Source organism: Scyliorhinus torazame, chromosome 3 (genome assembly GCF_047496885.1).
Source record: "Scyliorhinus torazame isolate Kashiwa2021f chromosome 3, sScyTor2.1, whole genome shotgun sequence".
Taxonomy (NCBI): Eukaryota; Metazoa; Chordata; class Chondrichthyes; order Carcharhiniformes; family Scyliorhinidae; genus Scyliorhinus; species Scyliorhinus torazame.
Window position 1 is genome coordinate 269136158 of NC_092709.1, and position 17844 is coordinate 269154001.

General features: G+C 42.6%; 1 protein-coding gene across 23 annotated transcripts in view; it reads right to left on the bottom strand.

Annotated features, from left to right (window-relative positions):
• celf4 (CUGBP, Elav-like family member 4) overlaps positions 1-17844 on the bottom strand; it is a 1524235-nt gene that overhangs the window by 442206 nt on the left and 1064185 nt on the right. For 16 of the 23 annotated variants that reach the window (XR_011940282.1, XM_072497251.1, XM_072497244.1 and 13 more), the window contains exon 4: positions 12631-12759. Coding sequence is in view for 22 of the 23 variants with exons in the window: in XM_072497251.1 (XP_072353352.1) it covers positions 12631-12759 (129 nt within the window). In the remaining variant the exon portion in view is untranslated. The remainder of the gene's footprint in view (positions 1-12630; positions 12760-17844) is intronic. The other 7 variants (XM_072497241.1, XM_072497243.1, XM_072497260.1 and 4 more) reach the window with 1 other exon arrangement.

Here is a 17844-nt window from a genome sequence, read left to right on the forward strand (position 1 = left end):
TTGCCCATGTGTTAACTAACCTACATTAACACCAGCTAATCAGTGCCTCAATTTTAAAATTCTCATTCTTGTTTTCACATCCAGCAGAGGGCAGCAGAGCGGAGCTGCTGATTGGCTGTTGCGGGCAAAATTTGCATAAGTGAATTGCGTTCACTGTATCTAGAAGGTGTACCTGAGCAAGACACCCTCTGTGTTCATGTGAAGGCAAGCATCCAGCAGAGGGCAGCAGAGTGGAGCTGCTGATTGGCTGTTGCGGGGAAAATTTGCATTAGTGCATTGCGGTCACTGTATCCAGAAGGTGGTTTGTGGAGGAGCTGTTGTCAAGTGACAGTTAAACCCCAAACACTTCTTCAGTGTTTCCATCCCTACCTCCTCCTCTAACCAAAAAAAACCACTCACTGCAAGGATCCCAGCCGAGTAAAGATCAAGAGGGAGACTCGAGGGCAGGTAGAAGTAGAAAGAAGTTGAACCGTGATGTCACAGCCAGCAGGTAAGTGATTGGCTGGTGACTGGTAAGTAGTCTTTGTTTTCCCTGAGGAGTGTTGAGAAGGTAAGGTTTTTCCATTTCTATTTTTTTTTTTATCGTGTGATTGGTAACGATTTTTCTTTTTTTTTCCTTTTTCATTTATCTATTATTTGATATTATAGTTAGATTAAGTTAAGCTTAAGATTATAAATGGCAGGAGATCTCAGACCCGTGTTATGCTCCTCTTGCTCAATGTGGGAGCTCAGGGACGTGGCTGATGTCCCTGGCTCCTTCACGTGCGGGAAGTGTGTCCAGCTGCAGCTCTTGTTAGACCGCATGACAGCTCTGGAGCTGCGGATGAACTCACTTTGGAGCATCCGCGATGCCGAGGAGGACGTGGATAGTACGTTTAGTGATTTGGTCACACCACAGATTAGGATTGCTGATGAAGAAAGGGAATGGGTGACCAAAAGGCAGAGAAAAAGCAGGAAGGCAGTGCAGGTGTCCCCTGCAGTCATCTCCCTCCTCTGTTGGGGGAGATGGCTCACCAGGGGAAGGCAGCAGTAGCCAGGTTCATGGCACCATGGATGGCTCTGCTGTACAGAAGGGCGGGAAAAAGAGTGGAAGGGCTAAAGTCATAGGGGATTCAATTGTAAGGGGAGTAGATAGGCGGCTCTGTGGTCGAAAACGAGACTCCCGAATGGTATGTTGCCTCCCAGGTGCACGGGTCAGGGATGTCTCAGATCGGCTGCAGAACATTCTGAAGGGGGAAGGTGAACAGTCAGTTATTGTGGTGCATATAGGCACCAATGATATAGGGGGAAAAAACGGGATGAGGTCCTACAAGCAGAATTTAGGGAGTTAGGAGCCAAGTTAAAAAGTCGGACCTCAGAGGTAGTAATCTCAGGATTGCTACCAGTGCCACGTGGTAGTCAGAGTAGAAATGAAAGAATAGGCAGGATGAATGCATGGCTTGAGAGATGGTGCAGGAGGGAGGGGTTCAGATTTTTGGGACATTGAGACCGGGGGAGGTGGGACTACTACAAATTGGACGGTCTACACCTGGGCTGGACTGGAACCAATGTCCTTGGGGGTGCTTTTGCTAACGTTGTTGGGGAAGGTTTAAACTAATGTGGCAGGGGGATGAGAACCAAATGAGGAGGTTAGTGGACAGTAAGGAGGTAGTAATTAAAGCCTGTAAGGAACTAGGTCATGAAGTCAGCGTTACTAAGGGGAAGAGTAGGGAGGGAGCAGATGATGACCTCAAAGAGACTGGTGGTCTGAGGTGCATTTGTTTTAATGCAAGAAATGTAGTCGGTAAGGCAGATGAACTTAGGGCTTGGATTAGTACCTGGGAGTATGATGTTATTGCTATTACTGAGACTTGGTTGAGGGAAGGGCATGATTGGCAACTAAATACCCCAGGATATCGATGCTTCAGGTGGGAAAGTGAGGGAGGTAAAAGGGGTGGAGGAGTTGCATTACTGGTCAGAGAAGATATCACAGCTGTGCTGAAGGAAGGCACTATGGAGGACTCGAGCAGTGAGGTGATATGGGCAGAGCTCAGAAACAGGATGGGTGCAGTAACACTGTTGGGGCTGTACTACAGACCTCCCAACAGCGAGCGTGAGATAGAGGTACAAATATGTAAACAGATTATGGAAAGATGTAGGAGCAACAGGGTGGTGGTGATGGGAGATTTTAATTTTTCCAACATTGACTGGGATACACTTAATGTCAGAGGTCTATATGCAGCAGAATTTGTAACGAGCATCCAGAAGTGTTTTCTAGAGCAGTATGTAAATAGTCCAACTCGGGAAGGGGCCATACTGGACCTGGTGTTGGGGAATGAGCCCGGCCAGGTGGTTGAAGTTTCAGTCGGGGATTACTTTGGGAATAGTGATCACAATTCAGTATGTTTTAGAATACTCATGGATAAAGACGAGAGTGGTCCTAAAGGAAGAGTGCTTTTTCCTAAAGGAAAATGTGGATTGGGAGCAGCTGTTTGAAGGTAAATCCACATTTGATATGTGGGAGGCTTTTAAAGAGAGGTTGATTAGAGTGCAGGACAGATATGTCCCTGTGAAAATGAGGGATAGAAATGGCAAGATTAGGGAACCATGGATGACAGGTGAAATTGTGAGACTAGCTAAGAGGAAAAAGGAAGCATACATAAGGTCGAGGTGACTGAAGACAGACGAAGCTTTGGAAGAATATCGGGAATGTAGGACCAATCTGAAATGAGGAATCAAGAGGGCTAAAAGGGGTCATGAAATATCTTTAGCAAACAGGGTTAAGGAAAATCCCAAAGCCTTTTATTCATATATAAGGAGCAAGAGGGTAATTAGAGAAAGGTTGGTCCACTCAAGGTCAAAGGAGGGAAGTTATGCGTGGAGTCAGAGAAAATGGGTGAGATTCTTAATGAGTACTTTGCATCGGTATTCACCAAGGAGCGGGACATGACGGATGTTGAGGTTAGGGATAGATGTTTGATTACTCTACGTCAAGTCGGCATAAGGAGGGAGGATGTATTCTATTGGGTATTCTAAAAGGCATTAAAGTGGACAAGGCCCCAGGTCAGGATGGGATCTATCCCAGGTTACTGAGGGAAGTGAGAGAGGAAATAGCTGGGGCCTTAACAGATATCTTTGCAGCATCCTTGAACACGGGTGATGTACCGGAGGACTGGAGAATTGCTAATGTTGTCCCCTTGTTTAAGAAGGGTAGCAGGGATAATCCAGTTGATTACAGACCGGTGAGCCTGACGTCAGTGGTAGGGAAGCTGCTGGAGAAGATACTGAGGGATAGGATCTATTCCCATTTGGAAGAAAATGGGCTTATCAGTGATAGGCAACATGGTTTTGTGCCGGGAAGGTCATGTCTTACCAACTTAATAGAATTCTTTGAGGAAGTGACAAAGTTGATTGGTGAGGGAAGGGCTGTAGATGTCATATACATGGACTTCAGTAAAGCATTTGATAAGGTTCCCCATGGTAGGCTGATGGAGAAAGTGAAGTCTCATGGGGTTCAGGGTGCACTAGCTAGATGGATAAAGAACTGGCTGGGCAACAGGAGACAGAGAGTAGTAGTGGAAGAGAGTTTCTCAAAATGGGGAACTGTGACCAGTGGTGTTCTACAGGGATCCGTGCTGGGACCACTGTTGTTTGTGATATACATAAATGATCTGGAGGAAGGTATAGGTGGTCTGATTAGCAAGTTTGCAGATGACACTAAGATTGGTGGAGTAGCAGATAGTGAAGGGGACTGTCAGAGAATACAGCAAAATATAAATAGATTGGAGAGTTGGGCGGAGAAATGGCAGATGGAGTTCAATCCGGGCAAATGAGAGGTGATGCATTTTGGAAGATCCAATTCAAGAGCGAACTATACTGAAAAAGCCCTGGGGAAAATTGATATTCAGAGAGATCTGGGTGTTCAGGTCCATTGTACCCTGAAGGTGGCTGCGCAGGTCGATAGAGTGGTCAAGAAGGCATACGGCATGCTTTCCTTCATCGGAAGGGGTATTGAGTACAAGAGTTGGCAGGTCATGTTACAGTTGTATAAGACTTTGGTTCGGCCACATTTGGAATACTGTGTACAGTTCTGGTTGCCACATTACCAAAAGGATGTGGAAGCTTTGGAGAAGGTGCAGAGGAGGTTCACCAGGATGTTGCCTGGTATGGAGGGTGCTAGCTATGAAGAGAGGTTGAGCAGATTAGGATTATTTTCATTAGAAAGACAGAGGTTGAGGGGGGACCTCATTGAGGTCTTACAAAATCATGAGCGGTATAGACAGGGTGGATAGCAGGAAGCTTTTTCCCAGAGTGGGGGACTCAATTACTAGGGGTCAGGAGTTCAAGGTGAGAGGGGAAAAGTTTAAGGGAGATATGCGTGGAAAGTTCTTTACGCAGAGGGTGGTGGTTGCCTGGAACACATTACCATCGGGAGTGGAAGAGGCGGGCACAATAGCGTTATTTAAGATGTATCTAGACAGATACATGAATGGGCAGGGAGCAGAGGGATACAGATCCTTAGAAAATAGGCGACAGTTTTACATAGAGGATCTGGATCGGCGCAGGCTTGGAGGGCCGAAGGGCCTATTCCTGTGCTGTAATTTTTCTTTCTTCTTTCTTTGTTCTTTTATCCCTCTCTGGTATCTCCCCTCCATTCCTGATATCTCATCCTGCCCCGCAAATCTGAGATATCTGTACCACTCCAATTCTGACTTCCTGAGAAATCCAGATCTTTATTGCTCCAACATTGTCTGTACCTTCCGCTGCCAAGGCCCTGAGCCTGGGGATTCCCTCCCTACTGATAGCCAAGTTCCGCACCGGAACCTTGGATTCATGGCACATTACATTCACCCCCCCCCCCCCCACCATCTGGCCTGGGCTTGCAAAATACTACCAACTGTCCTGACTTGAGACAATTCACACCTCCTTAACGATTATCCCTCTCTCCATTGCACTGTCTAGACCTGTAAAGACTTAATTACCTGCAAAGACTCGCATTCAAAGTATTATCTTGCATCATTGACTTTGTCTATCTATGTGGTTGTGGAAGCCACTTCTTCACTTACCTGATGAAAGAGCTGCGCTCTGGAAGCTAGTGATTCCAAACAAACCTGTTGGACTTTAACCTGGTGTTGCAAGACTGTAATCAAGCAGAGTTAGCATGTCTTCATGAAGGGGGAGCCATGTCTGTCAATTTTACTGGAATTCTTTGAGGTGGCAATGAGCAGGATAGATTAATGGAGGAATGTGATGTGATATACTTGGATTTCCAAAAAGCATTCAATAAGGTACCACATAAAAGGTTACTTAATAAGATAAGAGCCCATGGTGTTTGGGGTATATATCAACATGAATAGAGGATTAGCTAACTGACAGAACACAGAGAGATGCCATAAGAGGAGCATTTTCAGGATTGCAAACTGTAGCTAGGGGAGTATCGCAAGGATCAGAGCTATGGCCACAATTATTCACAATATATATTAATGACTTGGACTAGGGAAGTGAATGCACTATTTCCAAGTTTGCAGGTGACACAAAAATAGGCAGGAAGGCATGTGGTGAGGATGACACGAAGAATCTACAGAGGGATATAGACTGGTTAGGTGAGTGGACAAAAACCTGATAGATGGAATATAATGTAGGAAAGTTGAAATTATGCACTTTGGTAGGAAGAATAAAGGATATGAATATTATTTAAATGGAGAAAAACTGTGGAAAACTGCAGCACAGAAGGTTATGGGGGTTCTCGTGCATATATCAGAAAAAACTAGTATGCTGGGGTGGCACTATGGCGCAATGGTTAGCACTGCTACCTTATGGCGCTGAGGACCCGGGTTCCATCCCGGCCCCAGGTCACTGTCCGTGTGGGGTTTGTACATTCTCCCCGTATCTGCATGGGTCTCATCCTTATGCTACCGGGCAGCACGGTAGCATAGTGGTTAGCACAGTTGCTTCACAGCTCCAGAGTCCCAGGTTCGACTCCCGACTTGGGTCACTGTCTGTGTGGAATCTGCACGTTCTCCCCGTGTGGGCATGGGTTTCCTCCGGGTGCTCCGGTTTCCTCCCACAGTCCAAAGATGTGAGGGTTAGGTGGATTGGCCATGCTAAATTGCCCTTAGTATCAAAAAAGGGTTGATTGGGATTGCTGGGTTGAGGGGATGGGGTGGAGGAGGTGTGTGCTTGAGTGGGGTGCTCTTTCCAAGGGCCGGTGCAGACTCGATGGGCCGAGTGGCCTCCTTCTGCACTGTAAATTTTATGATATTTCTATGATATCCCCACAACCCAAAGATGTGCAGCGTAGGTGGATTGACCATGCTAAATTGCCCCTTAATTAGGAAAAAAAGAATTGAGTACTTTAAATTTATAATAAAAAATAAAAAAACAGCGAGCATGCAAGTTCAGCAGGTAATTGGGAAGGCAAATAGAATGTTGGCCTTTATTTCAAAGGGAATGGAGTATAAAAATGCTAAAACGGTACTAGGTACCAGTAAGACCACACCTATGCTCTGAACAATCTTGGTCCCCATATCTAAGGAAAGCTATATCGGCATTGAAGGTAGTCCAGAGAAGGTTCATTAGAATGATCTCGGGTATGAAGGGTTTTTCTTATGAGGAGAGGTTGAGTAGATTGGGCCTGAACTCATTGGAATTTGGAAGAATGCGAGGTGGCCTTATTGAGACATCGGAGGGGGGCTTCTCCTTTCTGGGGACTAAGTCCCCACGTCGGTGGGAAAACCGGCGCGACCCACTCCGGCGTCAAAAGCTCCCAAAGTACGGATTTCTCTGCCCTTCCGGGGGCTAGGTGGACGCCTGAGGGGTTGGCGCCTCCCCAGCCATCGGCGAAGGGACTGCGTGAATCCGCGCATGCGCCCAAGGGCTGGAGTGATCTCGCGCATGCGCAGAAGCGCCGGCGTGCTTTGGCACATGCGCGGGGGGTGCTCTTCTCCGCGCCGGCCATGGTGGAGCCCAACAGGGGCCGCCGCGGAAGGAAGGAGTGCCCCCACGGCACAGGCCCGCCCACAGATCGGTGGGTCCCGATCGCGGGCCAGGCCACTGTAGGGACCCCCCCTATGGTCAGAACCCGCCGCGTCCCCCCGAGGACCGCCCCAGCCGACTTACCTGCCAGGTCCCGCCGTGTGGGACCATGTCTAACGCATGCCGGCAGGACTGGCCAAAAAGAGACGGCTGCTCGGCCCATCGGGGCTCGGAGAATTGCCAGGGGGGGCGCTGCCGATGGCTCCCCACTGGGGTGGCATGAACCCCGCCCCCGCCCGAAAAACGGCGCCGGGGTATACGCCAGCCGGCGGCAGGGCGGGATTCACACTGCCTCCCGGCGATTCTCTGACCCGGCGGGGGGGTTTTGGCAGCATAGATGATGAAAGGATGTTTCCTCCTGTGGGAGAGTCGCTGACGAGAGGGCATAACCTCAGAGCAAGGGATCACCCGTTTAAGACAGAAACGAGGAGGAATTTCTTCTCTCAGAGTGCAGTGAATCTGTGGAAATCATTACTGCAGAGGGCTGTAGAGATTGGGTCGTTATGTATGTCAAAGGCTGAGATCGACAGATTTTTAAACAGTAAGGAAATCAAGAGTACACAAGAACATCGGAACATAAGAACATAAGAACTAGGTAAGAAGTCTTACAGCACCAGGTTAAAGTCCAACAGGTTTGTTTCGATGTCACTAGCTTTCGGAGCGCTGCTCCTTCCTCAGGTGACTGAAGAGGCATGTTCCAGAAACATATATATAGACAGATTCAAAGATGCCAGACAATGCTTGGAATGTGAGCATTAGCAGGTGATTAAATCTTTACAGATCTAGAGATGGGGTAACCCCAGGTTAAAGAGGTGTGAATTGTGTCAAGCCAGGACAGTTGGTAGGATTTCGCAGGCCAGATGGTGGGGGATGAATGTAATGTGACATGTATCCCAGGTCCCGGTTGAGGCCGCACTCATGTGTGCGGAACTTGGCTATAAGCTTCTGCTCGGCGATATTTAAATGAGCCGAACGGCGTGATCCAGATTGTGCTGGGCGCTGTGAGTTTGTTGACTCGCTTTGTGCCTGGCGAAGAGCCTGATTTGGGGCCCTCCTGCAATTCACTGTGCACCGGGCATGATGCAGTGGGAAAATTGCACCCATTGTTTCATCTATATTCGTGAAAGATAGAATTTAATCTTGTCACTTGAAATTCCAATTTATACCATTGAGTCACATTATATTCTGGAAGTGAACGGACCAATGATTATCAAACAGTAATGGATATAACATATACTGCGACTAACTTGACAATGGAATAATCACATGCATTTTTAAATACAAGAATGCCCTTTGAAGTTGACAGTGGCATTTGGGGAACAATCATCAGAGTCTATCTGTATTATTCTAAAACGATGGTCAACTATCTCTTTACACCTTAATCATCTTTCTGTCTCTATTTGATCTGGAACTTGATGAAGACTACACTGGCGGAGAAATATGAAACATTGGGAAAGTTTCTTCAGGATTTCTTTGAGATTTTACAGTATTCATGGAGTCTAGTGTATGTGACAGCTACATACGATTCTGTGCTAGACGACTAATAACTCAAGTAGTTGTGTTATTCACTTTTGGGCTGAACATTATAAAGCTGAAGTTTTGCCTATCTTGCTTGTGTTAGTGCTGTGAGTTTCTCAGTTAATCTGGATTGCTAGAGGGAGTATAGTGTACCATTTTGGTGTTGTAATTTAAGAGAACAAATTTCCATATGAAAATTAACAAGCATGGAGGAAACCATTCTTCTCTGCTCTGCCCTTCAAGCTAAAAGATTTTTGAAGGACAAAATAGCAACAAAAAAAAACAATTCAAAGGGAAAATAAAGGCTTCAAACGTACAACAGATGCTGGACTCGCTCTTGTCTCGGATGGAAAAGTGTGATTCATTATGGGGCTTGCATTGATTTCTGGACCACAAGATTGATTTGAATGAAGACGGCTATTTGACTTATTTTGATCGCATTCTTCCAAATAACCAAACCAAATAACTTCCCATTTAAAGATTTAGCTGCTTGTTAAATGAGTCCAGTGTCCTGTCCTCAAACTTTCAGCAAAGCTGTCCTGATGCAAATTAGCTCCTGGTACCTATTTTAAAATTGTCATTCACTACATAGAATTAGTGTCCTTTTACCTGACTGTTCTAGTGTATCTGAAAATATTTTCCCCATCTTATTTTATATGCTTTACTGAGGTGCGGAGCTCAGCTTGCCGAGTTCCGAGTATCTCATCTCTCTGACATCACGGTTCAGCCCCATTATTCTGCTCCATACCAGCTCTAATTGCATCTTCTGTCACAAATGAGTGAAGGACTGCACAATTTCAGCTTTACTTTTGAAGATGCCAACTGGTTTAGTAATCCAGATTCTATTGACTCTTTTTGCCATCTGATACTATTTGCACAGGGTAAGCAATGAATCAACTGCCCTGAGGTCTCTTTCAACATTCCAATGCAAATTCTAACTCACTTATTCACATTCGTTGATGTTAAAAGTCCACAGAACATTAAAAAATGTATTTTTGTTGTATAATATTTTGATAATATCCTCATTGGTGCAAAGATAACTCAGATAAGCATCCAAGTAGCATATTTCAATTTTATAGAGGTCCCTCAAGGGATTAATACCAGGTCTAACTTTTGCTGTTAAAATATTGTAAGAATTATTTTGGGGTTATGTTTTGCACCTGATGCTCTGTTGTTTTCAAACTCTGCCTTGGCATTCTTACTGCTTCTGTATAATCTTGCATTCAGCCAAATGGTCACATTCCTCCTTCTTCCTCCAAGCTTTGTAAGTCTTTCTTAACCTTCCTATTAATATGCCTGATAATCCATACTAGAGTTTTTTCACTTTACCTGATCATTTTTAGGTATTCATTCGTCCTGCAAACTCTGCGTAAGGTTTTTTGAAGGATGCCCTTTTAAAGGATCTTGAACAGATTTGTTTTTATGTACTTCCCCCCCCATATAAATACCTTGAAGCTTGGATGTCTAAAATTATACACTTGGGTGAGATTATGTGATCGCATTATTTCCCAAATCATATATACTACAATCACTGCCTCACAATTCAGATATTTCTTGAATTGTGTTTGGTCATGAATGAGTCTTGAAGGGAGTTGCCTCTCATGGCTTCCTTGCACTGGGGCAGATTTTCAACTTGCTACCGCAGCATTACAAATCTCCCATCATTATCAAAACCATCTGATTTTCTTCACAATGTCAGTACTATGCTCACTTGCCAAATTGAAAATCTGTACCAAGAAGCCATTACGAAATACCTTGACGAGACCTGAATCACTCTTGCTTGGTCATTCTCAGACTGGTTAATCCCAGCGTTTTCTTTTTCTCACTCAATCTTCTACTAATAATGTAAAATGACAAGTCATTCTGCTTAGTCTGACCCTTAGGTCTAGAGCAAGCCTCCCAGTTAAGTGTCTCAGAATTGAGACTGCCAGCTTCCAGAGGTATTTTGTAGAATGGGTTCAGGTCCACAGTGGATTTGGCAGAGGCTTTTAAATCTCTCCATTTCGTCTGTCTTTTAACAAACGTGAGAGAATGGGCATTCGCACATTTAGTTGAATTGGAATAAAACACAGTCCTCCAAAAATGAAAGTGCACTGATTTGAAAGTGCACTTAAAACCAGAAGTAGTATTGTTTACCAGTTGAAATTCAATAAACTTTCAATATAATGACTGTATATGGGATGTGATGCCTTGGCATGATATTCCCAATTCAGCATTATAATAACTGCAACAAGATTATGCAACAAAATTACTTGAATTGGCATTTTTTAGTGTTGCATATTATTTTGTCTCAGCTCCATTCCCTGCCCTACTTTGGTACATTTGGTTCATCTCATTGTAATGAAGCACTCCATCAAGTAATAATAGCACGCACGTCCCAACTGGTCAAGGTTGTGAAGAAAAAGCTTCACTGTTTAGCTCACCATGCCAGTAATTTATAGCAGTTTTAGACTGGGCAATTCAAGCTGCATGATCGCGGTTCCTCTCTCATCTTCTTTCTACATCTGTTCCTTGCTTTCCTCCTTCTCTTGGGCTCTCTCCCTCCTTCCTTCCTTACAATCCTCTTTCCAATGAACTTCAGGTCAGTTTTGTGTTGCTGTGCCTTACTTACTTTTAAAATTAATAACTGATAGACAAACACGTGGACAGAAAGAATGAGTGAACAATGGAACTTAACTCGAGAAAAAGCCTCACGTTTAATGTCAGTAACTATTATGTCTTTCCATTGGTTCACAAGAAGGGAAGATAGTTAAAAATTGTAATTGTTTTTCTTTTTATTCTCTGGTCAACTGCAGACTCATTCATGCATTGAGATCTACATGTAATGTAATGGATGGTAGGTAGGGTGGAGTTACCAGGCAGGCACCAAATGCAAAACTTGAGGCGATGTCATAATCATAAAAATGCAAGTTGAGCAGTCAATATTAACCGAACATTCAAGATTGTGCTGTTAGTTTTAACTCCTGTCAATTATAATTATCTGTACTAATTATCATTATTCTGTTCAGTGTTATATGTTCACTGAGATGCAGAATGTCATTTCTTTAAAATAGACCATCCTTCGCCAGCATCATGGAGCTTATTGAGACAAGTTCATACCACAAATCTTTGCCTCAAGCCCCTCCTCCCCAAAACTCCTTAATTTAAAGGAGAATTGGCATTAGATTAAAACGACTTTGCGATTTAGTACAATTGATAGGCATACAAAATTATGAACTCCCCATTCAAACTAGACTGTACCAAGAAATTCAATTAATGTAAAAGGGTTTATAATAAGATTTCCGAGGAAATACTTTCTCTATACAGATAGAAGAAAATTAGCTTAAATAAGTTGTGGAATGGATCAGCCATAATTTATTTGAATGGTGTAATAGGCTTGAAGGGCTGAATGGCCTACTCTTGTTACAATGTAATTGTACTGATTGGTATGCTGCAGAGCCAGGCTTTATTTCTGATTTCTGGTGAGTTAGTGAAAATTGAGTTCAACTTCCCATCGTTGGTAAAGGACAGTATTTGCAAAGGTTCTTTCTCCTGATTGCTGTCCAGCTAGAAAGTGTACATGCGAGTGCACCAGCTATGGAAAGAATTAAGCCACTATGCCAAGTATTGTTGAATAGCACACTGCTCACTATCGAGGCTCAGAATTAAATAATGTCGATTTGAGTGTGGAAATGCTGTGGAGCCACATTCAAGTCGAGATCTTCAACTTCAGGAAAGGCATAGCGGAAATCGGGATGCGAGTCAAAGAGAATATGCACACATGTTTTTGAGAAATACCAGTCTGTGGCAGATAGAATGATTCAATAGTGACAGGTCCACTTCTTCAGATGACTGGATAATTGTGAGTTGTTTATGACCCTTTAAGCATGAAAGATTCAATTATTTCAAATAAACAATGCCCCTTTAAATTTTTCTTTGCATTTTTAAAGAAGAATCCTGTCACAGACAAAGATATTACCACAAAAAATTGTTTAAATGTTAAAAAGAATGGTTTTGTGACACCAAGTAACCTATTACTGTGCTAAGGCTCATTTCAATCACATCCTGTTACTACATATAAGAAAGCAGTTTCTAGGTAGCTTTTGATTACACTCTTACCTTTGCTATTTCCATCAGGCCCTCGAAGGATTGTGCATTCCTCAATGTTACCGAAAGCTTCAAATAGTCTGCGTACGTCCTCCTCTGACTGTTGTTTGTTCAGCATGCCCACAAACAATTTTCTGTCTTCTGGAACAAAAGTTAAAGGTGCTTACCAAATCCTTGCTGGTTCATGCTTTATACATTTACTAATATATTTGTATTTATCAAAAACAAAACAACTTGCATCCCCAATATGTCTATATTGTACTCTTTAGTTATTCATTTTGGTTTGGAAAATATTCCCTTTAAAATGCAGATGGTGGTTTTATGCATAGTCATATCAAATACATCTGCAAATGAATAATTTCTCGATATAAATGTTCGGTTATTCATGGAAAAACAGACATGCACTTCATCACCACAAAAATGCCATTATTCAATACATCGCAATGCCTGTAATTTACATTTTAAAATAGTTTGGTTAGCAGCACCTTAAGTGTAAAGCAATTTTTTTCTTGACTTGACACCAAGGTACACACTTCTATTTGGAATTGAAGTTAGACATGATTTCAATTAAATCCTTGTATTTGTGCACCTGAAATTTGTAATAGAAAATCCATTTCACACACGCAGTTTCTGCTAATTCATTTTGTGCTTCTGTTCACTTTTCCATTCTGTCTTAAGATGGCAGCAGTGCCCACATGAGCAGACCTGCGGGTGAAGACAGTAAAGGAGAAACAGATCCTCCTTTACAATAATGAAGGAGTTTTTCCTCCTTTTCAGGAAACTAATATTTTCTTGACCACAAATGATTCCTGTCAGATTTCTCCCCTTCCTTGCTCTGCTGATGACATTGACTCCTGATTGCATATTGTCCCATGTGTGCCAGACACCCTGGTGGTATTTTTCCTTAAATGGCAATAATAGATAATCAAAATGATTGAGAAACTACTGTAGTTGTATTTTTCAAAATAGTTTTTAACATACTGTATTTTGTTCAATTTGAAACTTTGAGCATTTAGGATTGGTCAGCTACAGTTTGTTTTGCATTAAAGGTTCAAAACAAAATGCTCACATATTTAGTATTCAACGATTTTATTTCTGTCTCTACAAAATGTATTCCTTTTATGTTAGAGGGCAAATTTCACAAGGTGAGTTTAAAAAAAAATCATTCATGGGATGTGGGCGTTGATGGCTGGGTCAGCAATTGTTGCCCGTCCCTAATTGCCTGTGAACTGAGTGGCCTGCTTGGTCATTTCAGAGGGCAGTTAAAGAGTGAACCACATTGCTGTGGGTCTGGAGTCACATGGAAACCTGATCTAAAGGACATTAGTGAACCAGATGGGATTTTACAACAATCGGCAATGGTTTCATGGTCTTCATTAGACTTTGAATTCCGCCATCTGCCATGGTGGGATTCAAACCTGGGTCCCCAGAACATTACTCTGGACCTCTGGATTACTAGCCCATTGACAACACCATTGGTCATTGCCCCTGAGACGAGAGAATCAGAAGTCAGTGAATCTGATTTGCACAGTGCAGCACTGGAAAATTGGCAGCACTGCGCACTGACCTATACACATGATTCTCCGACCTGTGTCGCGAGTCAGTCTTTTAAAAACGTATCCTTAGATGCAAGAATGTGACACATTTTACCCAAATTAACTGTTGCCTCAATTAAAAAAAAAACTTTTTCAATTATTCATCTGTGCAAAACTGGATTGCATGAAATTACTACCTCACGGCACAAACTTTCTGCTCCAATGTACTCTGAACTCATTTATGTTACCTACCAATTTAAACAAACACAATTCCTTTTACTCAGATTCACAAATTAACCCAGAGTCACTTTATCAGAGAGACTCTCCTTCACCTCAACTCAACCACACAAATCCACTTAGAATTTGAAATTAGAATTGGACAGAATACTTAAAGAAAAGCACTGCATATACCCCTCAACACAGCTGGAGCTCTTTTAATGCGTATATGCCCTGCAGCTTATTTCAGTTAAATTACAGGAATAAGAAGCCACATGCAATCAACTAAATTTGCATTAATGGTAATGAAGTGTAAATGAAACAGATGCAATTGAATAAAATAATGTAACAACACTGTAACAATTTTACAATAATGAATTAGTAACAGCTTCTGCATCAACATCGTTGAGACTGATTTCTCCATCTCTGACATTGGTGCAAAGCCTAGCATTAATCATTAATCAATTTTTGGTTGTAAAATACAAATTTAAAGAGAAATTTGTTTTTACAGACTCTTTATATATTTTTCTGTGCGTAATGTACAACTAAAATATGGATCATGACTATGACTCATAATACATAAACTCAGTGAAGTATTTCTACGTTCAAAATTATTTTCCTATATTTCTGTTTGGAGACAGACAATTTAATAAGTAGTTTATAATAAGTATTTTTTTCTCTTCAGCCTTTCCTTCACCTTTTTTTGTACTTGTTTTTGTGCTCTAGCTGCCTTCAAATAAAAAAGCATATAAGAGAATTGAAAACCAGAATGTTTGAAGTGAGGATCGATTATTACGACTAGTATGACATTCTCCCCCACTGTCTGTAGCTATAATCCTCCGAGGTAGATCCTCACCATGGTGTGAAGCTAGCTTGCTAGCAGTAATAACTTTTGTTAACCAGAAACACAATGGTTAAAGAGGGGATCTATTTAAAATCTAATAGAAATGCATGTTTTCACCAAAAACACAAATCTTAAACTTGTATTTATTACTTGCTTATAATATTCATTTTTAAAATGTTTTTTCCATTGTGCTCTATTCGCAGTCAAAGAAATAGAAAATCATTTTGCTCTGAATCTTCCAATAGCATACACTCACTCAAATTTGACACTGGTTCACACTCAAGACTGAGCTTCAGCTTCAATGATCCTGCCTCTTTAGCATGTCCCAGTGCTCTGTTATAATACCTCTATTCCATGTGTTACCTTTATGGCATTTCTAAAGAGTATTCTCTAAATAATTCAGAAACCTTGAACAGCTTTACACTATGGAGATATACCATTAGCATTGTCACTGAGAATGCAAAATTCATTTTCATTGGGCTCTCCTTCCCTACCCAACGTCCATCACTGAGTCAGGTATGTTCTATTGGCATCGGCAGTTTCCTTGTACTTGGTCGAATAGCCCTTCCTCGTGTGAGCTTAGACAGTGAACACCACCAGATTATTTGATTGTAAAGGGTATCACACTAATCTTGATAAGGTCTTAATTTGATGTGACGTGCATTTTCAAGGAACTACGGGAAAAGTCACTGACTGGAAATAAATACATATATTTCCTATTCAGCAAGATATTTAATCATTATAATTTCTGATGCACTGCATTAGAGCAGCTCATAGTAAGGAGACTTAGTATACAGTGAAGGCCTAAAGTTTCCACTGACCATCAGGTCTTTTCCCTTAATTAGTTGTCCAACTTTTACTCAGTTGACTGTGGAAGGGTATTTTGTTAAACAATAGCAAAACAAAAATTCAGAAGAATGGAGCCAGAAACTGGAACTGCACTGAAACTGGAATAAGTATCCACACATTAATATCATCACTTCTGGCAGGATTGTGTACCAAAGTTCCACAAGTGACACACAATTAATTAATCAAGAGTTGCATGTGATGTGACCAGACCCAGTAAGAACATAGGAACAAGGGCTGGCATCCAGCCCCTTGAGCCTGCCCTGCCATTTAATGCGATCATGGCTGATCTGTGGCCTAAGTCATATACCTGCCTTTGACTCACATCCCTTAATACCTTTGCGTAACAAAAATCTATCTATCTCAGACTCCAAATTAGCAACTGTTCGAGCTTCAACTGCTGTTTGTGGGAGAGAGTTTCGAACTGCAACCACACTTTGCGTGAAAAAGTTCTTCCAAACATCTTTCCTGAACGGTTTAGCCCTAATCTTTCGACTATGGGCCCTAGACATGGAGCCGCACATTTGACCTATTTTCTGGAGCAGCATATTGGATTTCCAAAGTGCTCTCATTGCAAAATCTTAATTTTCGATCTCGCTTATGGCATGATCTCATTCGAGAAACCAATAAACTGCTGCAAATGGCTAATTGACTAAAAGGGAAGAAAACCCTATAGCAATTCCAATCTAAGTACAAATAACAGTAAGAAGTCTTACAACACCAGGTTAAAGTCCAACACATTTGTTTTGATGTCACTAGCTTTCGGAGCGCTGCTCCTTCCTCAGGTGAGGAAGGAGCAGCGCTCCGAAAGCTAGTGACATCGAAACAAACCTGTTGGACTTTAACCTGGTGTTGTAAGACTTCTTACTGTGCTCACCCCAGTCCAACGCCGGCATCTCCACATCGTAAGTACAAAGAGGCAGTTGAGGAAGGCTTTATCTTTTTTCTTCTTTTTCTGGATGCAATTTGGGTCAACACTGATTATCCTATATTCATCACACACACGCGCACGGATGCACGCACACACCACAAGTAGATTGCAGCATCAGATTGATAGAAAGTCAAATGCGGCCAGCCTCTCTCCGGCAGGTTAGGTTTTAATTATCCCCATCTATCTATTGGTGACAAAGTAATTCCAAACTAGATGCAACACAAGGCAGCAGGCACCATAGTGTAGAGCTTTATAAAACACAGCGTGGGATGGTGACACAGTGGTTAGCAGTGCTGCCTTGCAATGCCAGGGTCCCGGGGTCGATTCCAACATTGGGTGACTGTCTGTGTGGAGTTTATATGTTCTCTCCGTGTCTGCGTGGGTTTCCTCCGGGTGCTTTGGTTTCCTCCCACAGTCCAAAGATGTGCAGGTTAGGTGGATTGGCCATGATAAATTACCCCTTCGTGTCCAAAAGATTAGGTGGGGTTACTGCGATTCAGGGATGAGGTGAGGGCACAGGCCTAGGTAGGGCCCTCTTTCTGAGGGTTGATGCAGACACAATGGCTCCTTCTGCACTGTAGTGATTCTATAAGTGCAATTGCTTGCAGTAACCAGGTTGTGGACTGTGGCTCAGGAGTAGGTAATCATATTTTCTATATCTCCCAATTCCCTCTTTGCAGCAACAGTTCTTTGTGCATTTAGCCGCTGTCAGTAAAAGATAATGAGCAACCACAGTGAACTTTCCAATGGTCACCTCAGCTCCAACCAGTAGGATGTACTATCAAATCTCAGAGTCATACTGCTCGGCTGCATAGGAGCCATTCAACTAACGATTAACCTTCAAAGGTTGCACT